This window comes from Geospiza fortis, unplaced genomic scaffold, assembly GCF_000277835.1.
Source record: "Geospiza fortis unplaced genomic scaffold, GeoFor_1.0 scaffold237, whole genome shotgun sequence".
In the NCBI taxonomy this organism is placed as follows: Eukaryota; Metazoa; Chordata; class Aves; order Passeriformes; family Thraupidae; genus Geospiza; species Geospiza fortis.
Genome location: NW_005054319.1, coordinates 4,286,921 through 4,304,392, shown reverse-complemented (window position 1 = coordinate 4,304,392; position 17,472 = coordinate 4,286,921). Strand labels below are relative to the sequence as shown.

General features: G+C 38.6%; 2 protein-coding genes across 3 annotated transcripts; one reads left to right on the top strand and one right to left on the bottom strand.

Moving 5' to 3' along the window:
- The first annotated feature begins 28 nt into the window (after positions 1–28).
- Positions 29–17,001, top strand: METTL9 (methyltransferase like 9). Of its 2 annotated transcripts, none has more exons than XM_031056549.1 (5): positions 29–170; positions 3,186–3,376; positions 5,572–5,781; positions 6,219–6,403; positions 16,270–17,001. In XM_031056549.1, the coding sequence occupies exons 1-5, from the start codon at positions 93–95 to the stop codon at positions 16,470–16,472; spliced, it is 867 nt and encodes a 288-aa protein (XP_030912409.1). In that variant the 5' UTR covers positions 29–92; the 3' UTR covers positions 16,473–17,001. The 2 variants fall into 2 exon arrangements, with proteins under 2 accessions (XP_030912409.1, XP_014162279.2); XM_014306804.2 differs by having other exon boundaries at positions 16,267–17,001.
- Positions 9,228–15,525, bottom strand: IGSF6 (immunoglobulin superfamily member 6). The gene is made up of 6 exons (XM_005420376.3): positions 15,459–15,525; positions 13,515–13,862; positions 12,508–12,614; positions 11,433–11,486; positions 10,756–10,839; positions 9,228–9,641 (listed from the first exon to the last, which is right to left on the bottom strand). The coding sequence occupies exons 1-6, from the start codon at positions 15,523–15,525 to the stop codon at positions 9,603–9,605; spliced, it is 699 nt and encodes a 232-aa protein (XP_005420433.1). The 3' UTR covers positions 9,228–9,602.
- Positions 17,002–17,472: the final 471 nt, after the last annotated feature.

Sequence of the window (17,472 nt, the reverse complement as noted above, 5' to 3'; positions counted from 1 at the left end):
GGGGCGGGTCGAGGCCGGAGCTGCTCCCGGAGAGGGGCACCCCGGGCTCTGGAGGGGCACCCTGGGCTCTGAATGGGCACCCCGAGCTGTGGATGTGCGCCCCGCTTTTTTCAATGCACACCCCCGTTTGTCCGGTGAGCTCTGTGAGAGCGCTCCAGAGAAGTTTGCAGGTGCTGCTGACGGGGTGGGTTTGTAATCACAGAGGTGTTTGTAATTAGTACCGGTGCATCTAGAGGAAAACAAAAAAAAAAAGTGGGAAACTGAGACTCCCGCAGAGGCCTTGGAGCAGTAGGAGGTGGCAGACTGGGAATGAGTTGTTGCAATGTGATCCGACTGCGATAAAAGGTTAGTGCTGTGTTTGGGCAGTGTGGCCGCATGGGTCGGTACCTTGTGGAGAAGTTAGGGGCCGTGCCCTTGCAGTGCAGTGGTTATGTGATAGATTTCATTTGGAATGCCTTCAGATCCGCACTATGTTCTGGCGAAACGCTGCTGAAAATCTGACAGGAGTTAGAAGGGCTAATAAAAAGTCTTAGTGCAGAAGGAAGCTGGCAGATTAATCTAGGTTAAATATGCATAAACGAGCTAACGAAGATGTAGTATAAGCACTTGAGGACTGCTGTACAAAGGAAGACCATAATTCTGCCTGCTGATCCATTTCTGCAGCAATAGAAGTGCTCTGGGTGGGCATCCAGAACCTTGTTGCGTGGATGTATCCCTGGAATTTAATGCCTGTGGTCTGCTGTTCGGATCATTCAGGACATAAGTACAAAGAGAAGCAAAATTCAGGTTTACAGGAAGAACTTCCTTCTGGTGAACAAAGAAAATCTGAAAGTCTTTTGTGTTGTTAAAAGCTGTAGTAGAAAGACAAGTCAGGGAAATGTGTTGTGGAGGTGCCTGTGTCATTTGCAGGTAGATGGTCTGCAGTGGATAATTTCCATCTCTATTTTATTTGATCTAGATTTTAAATGTAGGTATTGATTATTTAATACATTTAGTAAGATTTATGGTTACTGAGTTTGTGGGGTAAGCAAGAGTTGCATGTTCAGACTGCTGGTACTTTGACTCTCTGTGGTTTTACTGACTTAACTAGTTTTATGTAAATTATTTAAAAGAAGTATTTCATCCTTTTACTAATATTAGGCAAGAGTTTGAATGTTTGTAATTTTTGTTATAACAAAGGTCTTAGTACAACAATCTGAAAATATATAAGAGATTGACACACACTTTGTCACGTAACTAGTGGCCTTTAATAAGTTGTATGTGGAGGAAAACAAAAGCAGTTTCTGTTCTGATGAAGTAGTTCTGGAATTAAGCTGGTTTTCATCTTTTTTTTTATTTGAAATTTAGATTGGGGGTTTTGGGAGTTGTTTTTTTTCTTTTTCTCTTATAATGTGTTAGAATTTCTGTTTTTCACCAGTGTTACATAGGTAGTTGTCAGTAACCTTTTTTGCAAGATTAACCACGAGAGATCATAGAATCATTGAATCATTCAGGTTGAAAAAGAGTTCCAAGAGCATCAAGTCCAACCTTTGACCAAATACCACTATAGCCACTAAACCATATTGAGAAGAAATTGGAGATCTGTGAACAACACCTAATTTTTGGAAACAAACTTCTGTTGTCACCATCATCCTTCTGCCGGTGGTTATGTCAATATTTAGAAATTTTAAAGACAAGAATTGTAGGACTGTTGTTCTTCAGTGGAACTGCAGGTGAGAGTTCAGTGCAGAGCCCTGAGGTGGATGAGCTCAGGTGTAGTCACGCTGCTTATGGAACAAAGCCTCTGTTTCCCAAGGCTTTGTGAAGGTTTTCTTCTGGGTTGAAACTGGCAACACATTGCAAAAGGCAAATCACCTGAGCCACTCCAAACCTGTTCAGTGGAGTGAGGCAGCAGCCTTGTGAGTGGAGCTGACACATCCCAGCCTGTTCCTCAGCCCCTTGGGATCATTTGCTTCTGCAACACTCTTGGAATTGGCTTCTGAAGGAATGGACAAAGTACACAAGCTGCTGCTTTGGTGGTTTTTCAGGAGCCACTAAGGATTCCTTTTGGAAATCACTGGCCTATGCTGATTCATTTAACAATGCTGAGCTGCAGCTTGAGAAGAGACCTGAATGGTGAATCAGCAGTTTTGGGGATCCCTGTGCCAGGCTCAGAATCTGAGTTTCAGGGGAAAGGATCACTCACTCGTTCTGCCCAGCAGTGTGTTTGAAAGTACAGTCCAGAGCCTGATTCTGCCAGAAATGCACCCATTGTGCAGGAGGTTTTCAAACCTCACCAGACACGTTTGCTGCTCAGCTGAGGGGTCTTGGGGTCTTTCCTCTCTGCTTTGGGCCAGTGTATGATGGAGCCCATGCTCATGAATGTGGCATAGGGGCCCTGGGGCACTGTGTGCTCCCCTCTGCTGCTGGCACTGCACACACTGCAGTAAGAATCCTGTCCCATTGCAGTGATGATTCCAAGTTCCACTGTGCTGAATGCTGTGTAAACCTGCCTTCAGTCAATGTTCCACTCCCAGCAAGGCAAACAAATGTGATGGGATCAGGGTCAGAGCACATGTGTGTTAAATCTTGGGGAGTTACCCCAGCTGACAGGTTCTGTCCTTCCTTGTGCATTTTTTACAAGGTTCTGCTCAAACTCTACATCTCACTTTAGGATACCTAAAGCTCCCTATCTGCACAATGAACACATGCAGCCAGATTAAGGAACATTATTGCAAGATTTGAGGGGGAGATGAGAGGGTGTTGGCTGTAGAGAATAATTCTTAATGGTAGAAAATAGACACAATGGCATTTTATGAGAAGGACTGGCACCAACTCCATGTAAGTGTAGGAGAGTGAAAAATAATAGTGATATTCTTCATTAGAAAGAAATTTGAATTTTTTAAATATAACTTTTGCATAGAGGACCTATGTTGGTTTTCTAGGGAATTTACCTTGTAGATCTCTTCCAACTACAGGGTAATAATTAAGACAAAAATTAAAACCACTATTTCTTAGCAAGTAATCAGTCCTCACTTTGTTCCAATTCTAAGTTAATTTAACCCTGAAGTTTGTTGGAAAGACTGTAGGAAAAGCTAAATTTTTGCATTTATGGAAATTGGTAATAGTTTTGTATGTATTAATTTTGACTACTTCTGGGCTTACATTGCTGAACTTTTAAAATGATCCTTTATCTCTTTCTCTAGTGGTATGTCTGCAACACTGAACAGTTGTCTGAATCCCTTCAGCCTATTTTTGTCCAGAGTTACCTTGACCAAGGAACACAGATCTTCTTAAACAACAGCATTGAGAAGTCAGGCTGGCTGTTTATCCAGCTCTATCACTCTTTTGTGTCCTCTATTTTTAGCCTTTTTATGTCTAGAACATCTATCAATGGGTAAGTGAAAAGTTGATCTTGGGTAAGCTAAATACAGTTTGGATTTAGAGTTTTCAGGTGTTCAGCCCTACCCCTTGATCTGCCAGCTTTTCAAAATGTGTAATTTCCCTTTGCTGCTCTGTCAGATGTGAAATGCCCTCCTGTGTTCATCATTCCCAGCCCTTTTAATGGTGAACACCATTTCCAGTATGGGGGGACAGAGGAGGTAATTGCAATTAATACAAGGCAGTCAGAGGATTCTAATTGCATTTTATAACAATTACTTGTGTTAATTTTCTTCTAAGAGAGTATTCTTTGTGTCTCTTCCCTCAGTATTCTTCCCCCTTTCCCTGCTGCCACATTTTATCAGTTACTGTTGTGATTGTCCTGGTGGCTGTATCCAGACTGTTCTGTATTGTACCTAAAACTCTTCCTGCTGGAGAATGTTTGCCTGTCCATGGCAAATCATGGCACATTTCTAAACACTGCAAAGCTGGCCAAGTGCTGTGCCTGGTAACACAAATGTGGAATATTGTACTTTCTCTTATTCCCTGAAACAATTCTACCTCGATTTGTGTGTAAGCTGCCCTGGAGCAGATGACTTCTGATGGAGCATGTTTGGCTTATGAACCATCAGCAAAGCAGGAAAAGATAAGTCGATAAAACAGCATTCTTTTCTTACTGCATCAGTTGCAGGGGAGTTTGGCTGTTCATGGGTGCTTTAGTATTTTTTTCAAACCAGGCAGGGCTCTTTTTTTGCTCACCTTACCCCATTCAGACACGCTTAACAGCTTATCAGCTTTGACCTTATGAAAAATGCATTTTGCTACATTTAGCCAATTTCTCCAGCATCCCCACCTCTGCACCTGCTACATACTTCTGCACAGTCTGATACAAAATAGGAGCTGTCTACTGGGGCTAGAAAAATAGTCCTTTTCCTTATTTTCTACTCAGATGACTTTATGAGCTTCCCTGTGGTGTTCTTAGTTATGTGTAGCTTTATATAAAGGTTCCTTTGGTCTCTTCTTCCTTTCTCTTCCATTTTTTTTCAAAGGCTCTTCAGGGCTTTGAATAACACCTCATAATGCTGTTAGGAATAATAGCTATGAGCCAATTATACAGTGTGGACTGACACATGTGTGCTGCAAGGGGGCTCTACTTAAATTGGATGTAATGTGTTTATTTTTATACATTTGATATCCTGCTTAGTTTCTTCTCTGTAACTTTGTATACTCTGTCCTTTTTGTTTCTTTGGGTTTTAGTAGTCAGTCTTTCCTAGGCCAGCTCCTTTTCACATTTTTTATTCTTTGAGTCTTTTTGTCCCTGTTTACCTTTTTTCCTGTTTGCTTTTTTTTCCTGTTCATTGTCTTTAAGTTTAACCTGCTATCCAACAGGAGTTTAAAGAATAGTATTTATCTACCTGCAGTCTATTAGTGACCAGTTCTTCTTCCTCTGCCTGTTCTTCTAACTGTTTCATCATTGATTTCTGCTATGACAGCTGAAATGTGTCACTGTGTAGTCTTCAAACAGTTATGGGCGGGTATGGCATCGACTTGATCCATAAGAAATCCAACTGTCACATCTACCCAATTCCTTAATGAGTTGTCTATTTTCTGTTCCACAGCTTTTCATGCTGAATGCAGGATCTGCAGACAGCAGCAAAAGCCATTGTAACACAGAATTTAAAAAGTCTCTTTTGCCCCTCCAGCAGCGTTACCCCCATGCTTTCTTTAAATCTGTTTTCTGTCTTCCCTCCTCGTTCCACATCCTATTCCTCATTCATTGTGCATACTTCTCTGTCTGCAGCCATTTTATTTCCTCTGTTATTTCCTCCTGTTGGGTTTTTTTTGAGGTAGGTAGCAGAGATTCAAATCTGCAGATGTGACAAATAAGGTTCAGTCTTTATCTTTCCTACTCTTTCTCTTCCCCTTCTTTTTTTTTTTTTAACACAATCATTTTCCTGAGCTGCACCCCATGAGCTCTTCCTTACCTAATCAAATTCCTTCTGGAGTCTTAACCACTGTAACTGCATGTGGCTCTGTGTTTGATCTCTTACAAGTGCAAGGCAAGTTGAACTGGATTTAAAATTTATCTGAGCACTGACCTTGTCTACTTTTGTGTATGAATGGTTCCTGCCAAAGCACATTCTAAATTTCTTCACTGCCTGTCCATTGAAGTTTGTACAAAATTGATCATTTCTTGTTTTTACATTTTAGGCTGCTGGGAAGAGGCTCAATGTTTGTGTTTTCCCCAGAACAATTTCAAAGACTGCTTAAAATAAATCCTGAATGGAAATCCCACAGACTTCTCGATTTAGGGGCTGGAGATGGAGAAGTCACTAAAGTTATGAGTCCTCACTTTGAAGAAATCTATGCCACTGAATTGTCTGAAACAATGATATGGCAGCTTCAGAAGAAGAAATACAGGTATTGACTGAATAATTCCTACATCCTTTGTATCAGAAATTAGAGCAAGCAATCTATTTGTAATTTAATGAATGTTCAGTATTTTCAGTCAATTCCTTTATTGTTTGATTGTTATGGAAAAGGTTAGCCTGTACAAAAGCAGAAAACCAAACACATGTGATGATCCCTCTTACCAGTGTTGGTTTTTGTCTCCTTTATTCCCTGATGTTTATCAGGCAGTATAAAGGTTCATAGGGCTGGACATGCAGCCATGCTGATCATTGATTTAGTTTCCTTTTCCAGAAGACCAGAAGGGATCATGTCTGTCTCTTCTCTAAATGGTTGACCTTACCTGCACTATCAACACATCCACAGGGAATTTTTCTCTTCAGTAGTTCTGTCTGAAATCAGCTTGTTTTTATTTAACAGATTGTATCTCTCCCTCTTTCCTTTCACAGGGTCCTTGGTGTAAATGAATGGCAGAACACAGGATTTCAGTATGATGTTATCAGCTGTTTGAATTTGCTGGATCGCTGTGATCAACCACTGACTGTATTAAAAGACATTAGAAGTGTACTGGAGCCAACCAGAGGCAGAGTCATCCTAGCACTGGTTCTGCCTTTTCACCCCTATGTGGAAAATGGTAAGTGCACAGATTAACAGCTGTTTAGGCAGGTAAAGAAAACATTTGTAGGATCTAGTTTCCCAAATTAAATGTTTCATAAAAGACATGTTTGTATTTGATTTTTTACTAATAACTAGTAGAAGGCATGTTCAGAAGTATGAAATCATAGGTAAACAGGCCACATGATGTAAGCTGTTTTGTTAACTCCACAGAATACATTGTTGACACCAACAAAAAGCTCAAATATTGAAGTCACAGTTCCTGTTTTGCAAGTTACCACATTTCAGCTGTGTTGGAGCAACTTGGGAAAACTGGTCCCTGATTAGGGCCTTTTACCCCAGCTGTCTCTAGTGACCAGTTGAGCAAAACGACCAGAACTGTCTAATGCTGAATAGAGCCATTCAAGTCAAGCTGTTTCAGGTGTTCCAGATGAATCCCACCTAAAAATCCATAGAAAGATAACTTTCACTTTACAGCACGAGGTGTCAAAGTAAAATATGGACTCCTGCAAATATGACATATCAACCATTATTAATATTGTATGAATTTACATTGTACTAGTAACAGGAATACAAAGGTAAAATTGAGTACTAAAATGCAATTATTTACCCTACTTGGAATGTAAAGAAATATATGAGATTTTCAGATGAATCTGTCCTTATGACTAAACTTCTAAAGAGATTAGGAACCTTTTTACATGCCTGTGATTGTGGATTCAGGTTGAAGCACCCTAAAGGTGGTTTGAATTCCAAGAGGCTGATGTTCATCAGTCATATTTCTGGTTCTCCTTCAGTGTTAAGACTTGTCTGTGGAAAGGCATGGATGTCCAGAAAATACAGAACTAATCATGTTCTGGCAATCATAAATGCATCAAACTGAATCTGGTTTTCTCTTTTTGCATGCCAGTGGTATTTTGATGGGAAAAGGGGAAAAAAAATAAGCATAAGAAGTAATGCCATCAGGTGAAGAATTAATTATAATACAGTATTTGAGCTTGCAGTTTTGTAACTATTTTGAAAAGTAGCATGTCTTAAATTAGATTTGGTATTTTACTCAGGCATCTGTAAAGTAGTTCAAACATATTTGGTTACAACTTACTGTTCCTATAATATGGAACAATATGGCTTCTCCTTGTAGAAATCCTTTGCCACTATTTGCCGCAATTATGGATATGGACCCGTATGAAGTGTTAACAGTGCAGGTTAGCACACACAAAAGTTACAGCTTTCCCACTAAAGATCAGTTTAACTGTGGGCTAAAGAAACAGACAATTAGCTGCCAGACTGTCTTCATGATGCAAAAACCATTTTAGAATTTCAGTATTTTCATTCAGCTGTTCTACATGATGCATTTTAAAAATAGATATGTACATATGTTTTATATATAACAAAATTATACTTGGAACATTCAAAGAGGAGAACATTCCACAGCTCAAGTAACTTCTTGTATCAGCTCATTAAAACCAGCTTGAGTCCATGTAGTGAAACTTTTTAATTTTGTAGAGGGAGAACAAATGGAAAAGTGTTGGGGCAGGTAAGGTGTTTGATCCAGTGATAGATCCATAGATTGAAGTGGAGAAATTATTTTAATCAAAATGAGATACATGGGTTATTACATGCAGTATAGTGGAATGGTAATGGTGGAAGCTGTCTATGTGAATAACATAAAACCTGCTCTAAGAGAACAAAGCAAGGTGGAGAAGAAATTAAAATACAGATCTGTGCTCACTGTTTGTGGAATGACAGTGACACCTAGAGTCCAGAGGAGCTCAGTCATAAATTCTCTGTGGGGCTTTCCAGTTTTATTTCAACATGCAGGACAACCAGGAATGCAGTCACTGCAGGTGTCTAAATCTGGCAAGAGAGCCTGATGAATCATCAGGCATTAGACCAGTCACTCAGAAAAAGTATTACCACAACTTCATTTTTAATAGGTGTCTCACAGACTCATATAAGAATCCTTTGTAATTCCTAATATAGACAGAAAAAGTCATTATTGGGTAATACATGACTGGACTGGTGTAAGTTTCTCTAACATAAAAATGTCATGCCATACTTCAGAAAGTAGTGAACACTGGGAGCCTGGGAGTGTGAAATTTCCTTGTTGAGTGTGTTCATATCCTTGTAATGGATTGACAGGGATGAGAAGGCAGAGGTGTGTATTCTGTCCTCCTGAAATGCTATTAATTGAGCTGGAAACACAGTAGTGTGTAAGATGGACCCTTGCTTTGTCTCAGTTGTCAGTTCTCATCTTGCAGAAGTGAGAAATGCCACTCCATTTGTTAAACAAAGCCTTACTTTATTTAAATTATGATAAAAGATGCAGCTGTTCTTTAGAAGGGAAGATGCGTGATACCATCAGGTACCTTGTAAAAGTGCTGATTTTGCAGATTGGCTAGGTAGTAACTGCTAAAAAAGGTACATAAAAATAAGTATACTGGATAGTGTAGTTTTTTCTGTGCTTGTGTCCACATTGAAGAGGTTTGTAAAGGCAAAACGTGGTGCTCCAGGTATTCCTGACTTGGGATGTTGGGACTGGGAGATGGGGGTTGTCAGCCTAGCAAGGGAATTTTAGTATTGAGGGAGCAATATTTTCACAATGACAATTCCTTTCCTGAATAGGTTTGGAAGATGCTCCCATCCCAAATGAGCTTTTCCAGGATAGTGTGTGTGTTTATATTGTCAGTTTTTTCTGCTTGCCTGTCTAATACACAGGTTTTGCTCTGCTTAAACTGTTTTAAGGCTCATTTACTGTTGGTCTGTAAATGTTACATCAATAACTACCCCATTAACATAAGCAAATCCAGAATTTCACCCATGAAACGAGTTTATTTTCTGTTGCTGTCAATTGTCAAACATCTTTCAAATCCTGTTTTGTGTAACAGAAATACAATAAAGTTATGTAAAGAGAAGAAAAAAGACAGAATTAAATCTAAACTAAAAAAGGAAATTTTTATGAAGCATCCTCAGTTGTCTTACAAAGATGAAGTCTTTTCCCAAGGTTCTTGGAAATGGAGAATGGAATATGTAACACAGATGTAAGGTACAGTGCACTTGGTTCTGGTGATCTGTTTAGAAAATACTCCTGAAGAACACTGCCCTGCACGGTTTTCTCGTCTTCCTTTAAAGCAAAGGAAGTCTGTGAAGAAGCTTAACTTCCTCACCTGCTCCTTTGCATGCAGGAGAACTGCTGAACAAATCTGAAGTGCCGCACGTGCTCATCTGTTCTGATAAACAGTGTCATCTTCCAGATCCTCCTAGGGACAGAAGTGTTTTGTTTTTGAGGTGATTTTTTTTTTTAATAAAGGCAGAATTTCTTTTTTGAGGCAAACTCCATCCCTTTAGTGTTTAAGTAAAATCCTTTCTCCCCTCTTATGCAGTTGTTTTTGTCCATGTGGTATCTACAGCCTTGAGAATGTGTTTCTTATCCTGTTGGCTTTTCCTGATCTCCAGGGGGCACAGGGGCAGTAAAAGACAGCCCATATTTTCATATCTGATGGTCAAACCAAGGACCAGGTCATGTCAGCAGGGACTGGAAGGCTTAAAGGGGTAATTACAGAGGAAAATGATTGGAGCTGTATGGAAATTAATGAAGTGAAATGTATATAGAAGTGCTTGACTTTGGTCTGTGTGTCATTTGGTTCCCCCTTTCATCTCTGAATGATCTCTGTGCTCAGAATAGGAAAGAAATAACATTGTTTCTCAAGAGAAGCAAGATTGTGAAGCAATTTTCCTTGCTTGCAAATATGTGTGATTTCTAAAGTTGTGTGGTTTGGTTTTGTTTTTTGGGTTTTAAAATAATTTACGTGGCATGTGTAAAATTATTGTCATGTAAGACTTAATGGCTTAAATTTAGAATGAGTAATTAAGTTGTGTGGCTTTACCCAGTGATGTTGATTACTTAGTTTAAGCTCTGTGTGCTGGAGGAAGGGAAATACCTTTAAATATATCACAGAGCTTTTATAATAGTTTTGTTATGTTTCTGTCCCCTGCTCTGGGTTAATGGAGCAAGAGGAGCTGAAAAAGCAATACTTTGCAAACATAACCTCCTAATAGCTCCAGACATTTTACCAAACAGTACAGAACCAGACCTCTTCTTGGCAAAATAAATTTATGGCAGTTCTAATTTTAAATGTACAAGCATACATCTAAAAAGGGGGGTGTGTGTGTGTATATACACAAACATGTATAAATATATATATGTAATTGTATGCATATGGCCATTTAGAATGCTTTATAATATTCTGACTGTCATTCAGAATACTTTTTTTACATCTCTATCAACTTTAAAGGAAATAGATACAGTAAACTCCTAAAACCTTTTGGTTTCTCATTCCCCATAAATTTGGGTATTGGTGGGTGGATACTCACAGGCTGTTGTTGGTGTTGAGCATATCTCTGCTTTTGAAGTTCTTGAGCAATTGCTTGAAAAATTTTTCGGCCGCTATTTATTTTCTGCAAATAATTTAAAATATTTTGGTTCAGTGCAACATTTTGAGTTGGAGAAAACGTCTTTTTCTACCTTTTCTAATTTAGGTTTTTTGCCTGGATATGTCTTTGGGATTGTTACTAAGTAGCATTTTAAAAACATGCAGTTTAACAAGCAGAATGTTTTTAAATTACATTATTATTACATTACCTAACATAGACACCTTCTTTAATGGCTCTTTAAAAGGATGGATTCTGATTTTTATACAAGGATATGTAGTGGTGGAGGTTGTTGTTAATTAATGGTAAAACCTGTTATTGTCAGAAGTTTGAACAAAATTTACTTAAAAACCTAAAGGAAACAGTGTGTTAGAGATGGCCTTTACAGAAATCAACTTTACCGTGCATCCAAGGTGTTAAAAATAAATTACCTGATTTGCTAAAATTAGTTAAATATAAATTGATAACTAATTTTGTACAAATCTAAAATGAAGCCTTAGCAGCTCAGAGTGTCTCTTTAATGGAATCATCAATTAATCACAAATTTGATGCCAAATATACTTCAAAAAGACAAGAAGAAGCTCTGACTCACAGACAAAGCAAATAACATGGAAACATACACAGTTCTCTGTTATTTGGTCTTTCCCACTTTTCTTTCGCAGCTTTGGTTTTAACTGGAGGGAGGGAAAATAAATGAACAAGCAATTAAAATAAAAGAAGTTAGCTGAGTAGTTAAAATTGTTGCCCTTTTGCAGTGTCAGTTTGTAAGTAAGTGTTCACTAGATCAGCTTATACCGTTGGAAAAATCAGATTTTCACATGTGTGAAGCCTTTTTCAGCTTCTGGTAGTAGATACTGCAAGTGTTTTTGCTTTGAGCACAGTGAGACCTGCTTGAAACACTACTTAATTCTCAAAAATAAACCAATGGCATCACAGATCCACTTTTTCCCCTGAAGAAAGCTTGTTTAATTTTTCCCACTGTACTTTTCACTCTGTACCTTCACTTCTAAAGAAAAACAAAAATGAAAAAGCCAGTCCTGTCTTTATGCTTAGACAGTAGTCACTACAGGAAAGAATAATTTTACCATATCATACCAGTAAGGACTGTGAAGTCCTGATTCTCCTGTCAAAGTCTCATTATCATGTAGAGATTCCTGTTGTAACTCTGTTTTTATCTAAACGCAAATTTTGTTCTAGATTTTAAAAACCCAACAATGATTACACAACTTTTAATCATGTGCATTTTAATGGGTTTGTTTCTGTAAGCATAAAACTTTTTCCAAGTCTCTGATATTTTTAAATTTTACCAAGGTCCCTCTTCTGTACATGTATGAAGAGGATCAGTAGACAAGCAAGTAACTTTACTGCAGCTCATAAATACTTTTACATTAATTTAAATTATTTTACTTTTACTGGAAATTTATACTCTCAGGATAATTTTCACTTCAGAATACCTTTTATTTTAGACACTTTACTGAAAAAAGTAAATGTGGTTGCTGTTGAGAGTCCAGGTATGTGCCACGCAGGAGTTCACAGATGTGCATGTGCAGCACGTGGACTTCAACCAACCTCCTCTTTAAAATTAACCATAATAGTTATGAAATCTAGTAAATGTGTTTTTATTCCCCTTATGGACATGTTAAAACTGCATCGATTTACAAAATGAACAAAACCAGAAAATCACTCTGAGCCTACCTTGTAGACCACAAAGGAAATGAGCACAGCAGAGCTGTACAGGAACAGTAAGGACGAGGCAATGATCATGGAGATGAGTTTTCCACGGCTGAGCTGCTTCCCTGATCCTTTATTAAAAATGAGTGTTAGAATAAAGGGCAGTTCTGATTCCCTTAATTTTTTTAAGACTCTGCATTCCAACCCCCTTTCTCTGAGGAATTAAAAAACTATATACCATCATTATTTTCCTGGGTAGTTTTCAGTCTAAATTTCTCAATGAGATCATTTTCCTTTTGTTCACTCATATGTTTTCAAGAGCAATGGAGACCTGTTAGTTTTGATGACAAACCTTTTCTTTAGGGGTAGAGAGACAATGGCATCCAGTGTTCTGCTCCTGTAAAGGTATATCTGAATAAAGCTCATGGACTTTGTTCAGAAATGGAATTAGAGGAAGGAAGGAATATAAAGAAAGTAATAATCCAGCTGAGTGTTTCTGGGTTTATTTCCTTTTTCTCTTTTAGGCATGTAAAACTGAAATGTAGTTACTAAAGTTTCATCACTTTCTTAACTAGAGGCAAGTGATACAAAGGTTTGGAGCATTTTTCTCAGGCTGGCAGTGTGAATCCCCAGGTCTGAGGCCCTGCACTCTTGGCAACTTCTACTAAATGTTGGTTTCTCTACTTCCCATTTTCTAGTAGATACTTCTTTCTGACAGCCACAAAAGTCTTTCTGTAAGAGGATGTAGAGTGTGGTTAGACAGCAATAAATGCAAAACTTCTTTCTTTTGTAGAATTCTAGAGTCATCTTCATCATATGACAGAACAGCCTAATTAGCAAATGAGGTTGAGATGCTTATTTGTGGAATCCCTCTGGTTTTACTAATAACATCTTAATATAGCCCTACTACTCCTAATGGGTTTGTTGGTATTTCCATCTTAAATGTCATTCTTGAAAGTATAAATAGAGTATTTAGAAGAGATCATTTATTTCTTCTAAGATGCTTCATTAAGAAGGAATAATCAACTGACCTGTTACTGTTAGTACTGTTCCATCTCCTGTTTGTTTAGAAAGGGGTGACTCTGAGTCTGAAAATGCTATTCCACAGATATAAACAGCACTGTCATCTTCAGTCAGATCTTTGATCTGAAGTAAGATGTTATTTCCTGATGAATGTACTTTGTACTTCTGGTGATCTCTGCATCCAGGAGTACACAAATCCTGATGAGTATTAGTTAAAAAGCGAAACCACAGAACTTCAGGTTGGGATGAGGAGCATCCAGAGGCAGAGAAGGAGCAGGGTAGGGACACGTTCATGGAGGAGTCAGCCTGCTGAAACCTGGGCTGTGCCACAGTGACTCGGCAGTGACCTGCAACACCTGCTGGAAAGGAACAACTGGTGATGGGAGGGACAGCTAAAAAGCCAGGTACAGTCTAAAAAGGAAAAACAACTACGTTTGGTGCATTCAAGGAAAGGTGGGCAGAAAGAAAGAAAGAAACCAACTGTGTTTCAAACTTGAAATTATTAAAGTTGTTTTCAGTGAACTTTGTTTTTAGATAGTTCTACAGCTTGCACATGTGCTCATTTAACACTTTATCTGCAGGGTGATATTCTTGCCTTTCTATTTTTTGACAAAATAGGGAAGATTGATAGATCCAAAGCAATGTGAATGTTTCCTTTGGCACTGGAGAAGACCAGAAGAATACTTTGTGCAGTTTCTAGCCTGAGATTTAGTGCTGCATGTTTGTGGGGGTACTGGCCGGTGGGGGTGGGTGTTGTGGGACATATGTGCAGTTGCTCAGGGGAGCAGTTCTGCAGGGCTTTCTCTCTCCTCCACTGTTCCTGGTCTGAGTCAAACCAGACAAGCTGAAGGCAGGCAGTGGAAATGTCATAAATCAAGACATTTATAATTTAGCAACTTCGTAACATTGATTAGAATTCACAATAGTTCCTAGATATTCTTCCACTTCATCACATATATTGACTCTAGGTTTCTAAGAATAATAGTGCTTGTTAGTCCTGACATTTAAAAATGTGTGCAGAGAAAACAAGAAAGTTAATCAGAGAAGAACATTCTAATTAAGGAACTAAAATGTGTGGTTTAGTATGACTAGTCTGGAAGATTTTTTTTAAGTCTTTATTGAAATCCATGTGAATTCTGTGTTAATATATTTAATTTTATTCAAATAAATAATGTAGTTATTTAAACTACGGCATTGAGGCTATTGCAGTGAGAATAAAGGTAGTATCTAAATAGCATCCTTTTCTGCTTGCCAGAAAATAACAAACTAGAAGATAAATAAACTGACATCTCTTAGTGTACTGCTGAGACACAATTTGTAAACCTGCCCGTGGTGAGCAACAACATTGTCCCTTCACCATTTTTCTCACTAAATCCAATCAGGTTCGGTGGCTGTGACTTCTACAGGAATAAAGTGAAACCGATTCTGTGTCAGGTCCATACCAGAGCCATTCCACAGCAGGTACAGCAAGCTGAAGATTGTAAGTTGTGGGTGTACTTGCACCCTGTATGATGAAAGGCAGTAGCTTGGGCTTCTGCAGCTGATCCCTTCTCATTTCCACCTTATCCACGGGCTCTGGTGTCCTTGCAGAGCAGAACTCCATGGCCTCAGGTCATAAAGGTGACTACTGAACTTCCCAAACCCTCCACCCAAACTAACACAGTGCTCTGAAACCAGGCTGCTGTTGGAGTGTTCCAAGCAGGGAAGTGCAGCGGGATTTGACCCAGAAATTACAGGTTACAGCAGCGTTTCGGACTTTTGGAAGAAAAAAGCATTTGCTAGCAGTCGTGTACCTTGGAAGTTATATGACAACAGCAGAAATTAACCTGATTTTCAGCAAAACTTTTCACTGCTTTTCTTTTGTAGCTGTGCTGCAAACCATAACTACAAAATTCTGTCTTGTTTAACTGCTATTAAGTGAGAAAATATAAGAAATTTTTTGAAAGTCTTACCAGCACCATACAGGATCCAGTCAAATGCCAGCATTAGCACGTTTTTAAATTTGTTGAAAGATGCCATTTCTTGTATCTCTGTGGAAATGAATCTTCTTGAAGGAAGAGGAACTTAAGAAATGTTTGGATTTGCAGAACTGTCTTAATCACAAGATGTAGAACTTCCTGTTTAGAAGGGTGTTTACTACTGCGTTTAGCAAACTGGTTAAAAGTACAGACCAAACCAGAAAGCTTTTGTTTGTTGTGGATGACATTACTTGAAAAATGAGTGAAGAACTTTAAATTTTGAATTCCTGAGAGTTGTACCTATAATCCTTCAGATTATTTCATTGGATATAACAAATAACAAGACATTTTCCAGTATGCTACTTAATCAGTTTATTAATTTTATATGACCCTGAGCAGCCTAAAGTAGATCAGCTGGTAGGTGGCCACTGAAGGCACAAAGTAGCCATCCACTGTAATGGGGTGATCTGCTGGTGAAAGCTTCACAGCAAATCATAGTTTTCAACTTGCTGACTCTAATTACTGAAATTACCTGTGTGCCTATCTGCTGGACACCCGCCTCACTTTTAGCCACTCCTAGCCCTTCTAGTTAAAAATGTAACAAAAGATAACCTTAAAGAAGCTGCTTTTGAACAGCAGAGATGAACTGGAACTGATCTTGCAACAGGTCTGTGAGTGGTGTGGCAACCTCCTGTGTGGACTGGAATGAAACATAATTAGTGTAATTATCCTTTCTGTAGGAAAATGCAGCACATAATAAAGTTTTCTTTATAATTGAAACAAAGCTGTTCTGTTTTCTCAGTAGGTGGCAAGTGGGAAAAGCCCTCAGAAGTTTTGGAAATCAAAGGGCACACTTGGGAAGAGCAGGTGAACAGCCTGCCAGAAGTTTTCAGTAAAGCTGGTTTTGCCATCGAGTCTTTCACCAGACTGCCCTACCTCTGTGAAGGTGACATGTACAATGACTACTACGTGCTGGATGATGCTGTCTTTGTCCTCAAGCCAGTGTAAGCCTGGGTGAAGTAAAGCTCCACAATCTAACCCAAGAAGCAGCCTCTGAAAGAGGATTTTGATTTAGGGTTACTTAAAGGGAGGGAATTTTGGGATTGCCATGCTAAATAAATATCATGTAAGAAATTTAAAGGCCAAAATAATAATGTATTTCTTTGTAGTGTGATTGGGGGGGGGGGAAGAAAAGGTTGTTTTTTAAATGGACTCTTCAGCTGAGTATTTCTTTTTTACCAGCTCTTAAACCACCATTGCATTCTGCAATCCAGCAGCAATGGGGGATATTTTTTTATAATTACCTGCAACAGGGATCATATCCAAACAAAAGCAATAGTCTTTATAATGGTGAAACTGATTACAGTGTGAACTGTTGTGAAAGAAATCAAGCAAAATCTGGCAATAAAGTTATCCATTCACTTCAAGCCTTGTTGAATAAAACTGTTGAAATGGATAATCTTCCATGCTAAGTTACTTTCTCTCTTACTGTCATTCTTCACATTTTTAATCATGCTAATAAACTTTTTTGAGATGACTTTTGCATTAACTTTTGTGTTCATTTTTGTAACCATAGCCACACTTGTCTGCAGAAGCTGCTCTTTGTGTTGAGAATCAAGCTTTCAGTAGCAACACAACCTTGCATTTATTTAAACAGCATTTAATTATTATTTAGTGAGATAACAGTGCACAAAAAAAGTGTCACTTTTGGTTGGGTTACCTTCATGTTCTTCCCTATCAAAGTCTCATAAATCCTCATTGCTTTTGCATTTGCCATTTTCCAGCTGAAGGGGTTATGGTAGAACTTGTCAAAACTGCACTTAAAGCTGATGGCTTTAAAAACAAACCCTCTGAGCAAGTTGTTGCCAAATGTTTTCAGCTTTAAAAAGTTGCAGGTGGTTTCTAGCAAATTTTCTGAGTCAAACTGCCTGTGAGGATCAGGCTGTAGGGGCTTGATCATTTTCATTTTAGCTAGCTTGAGACGTTTTCCTTTCTTCGAGAGCACTAA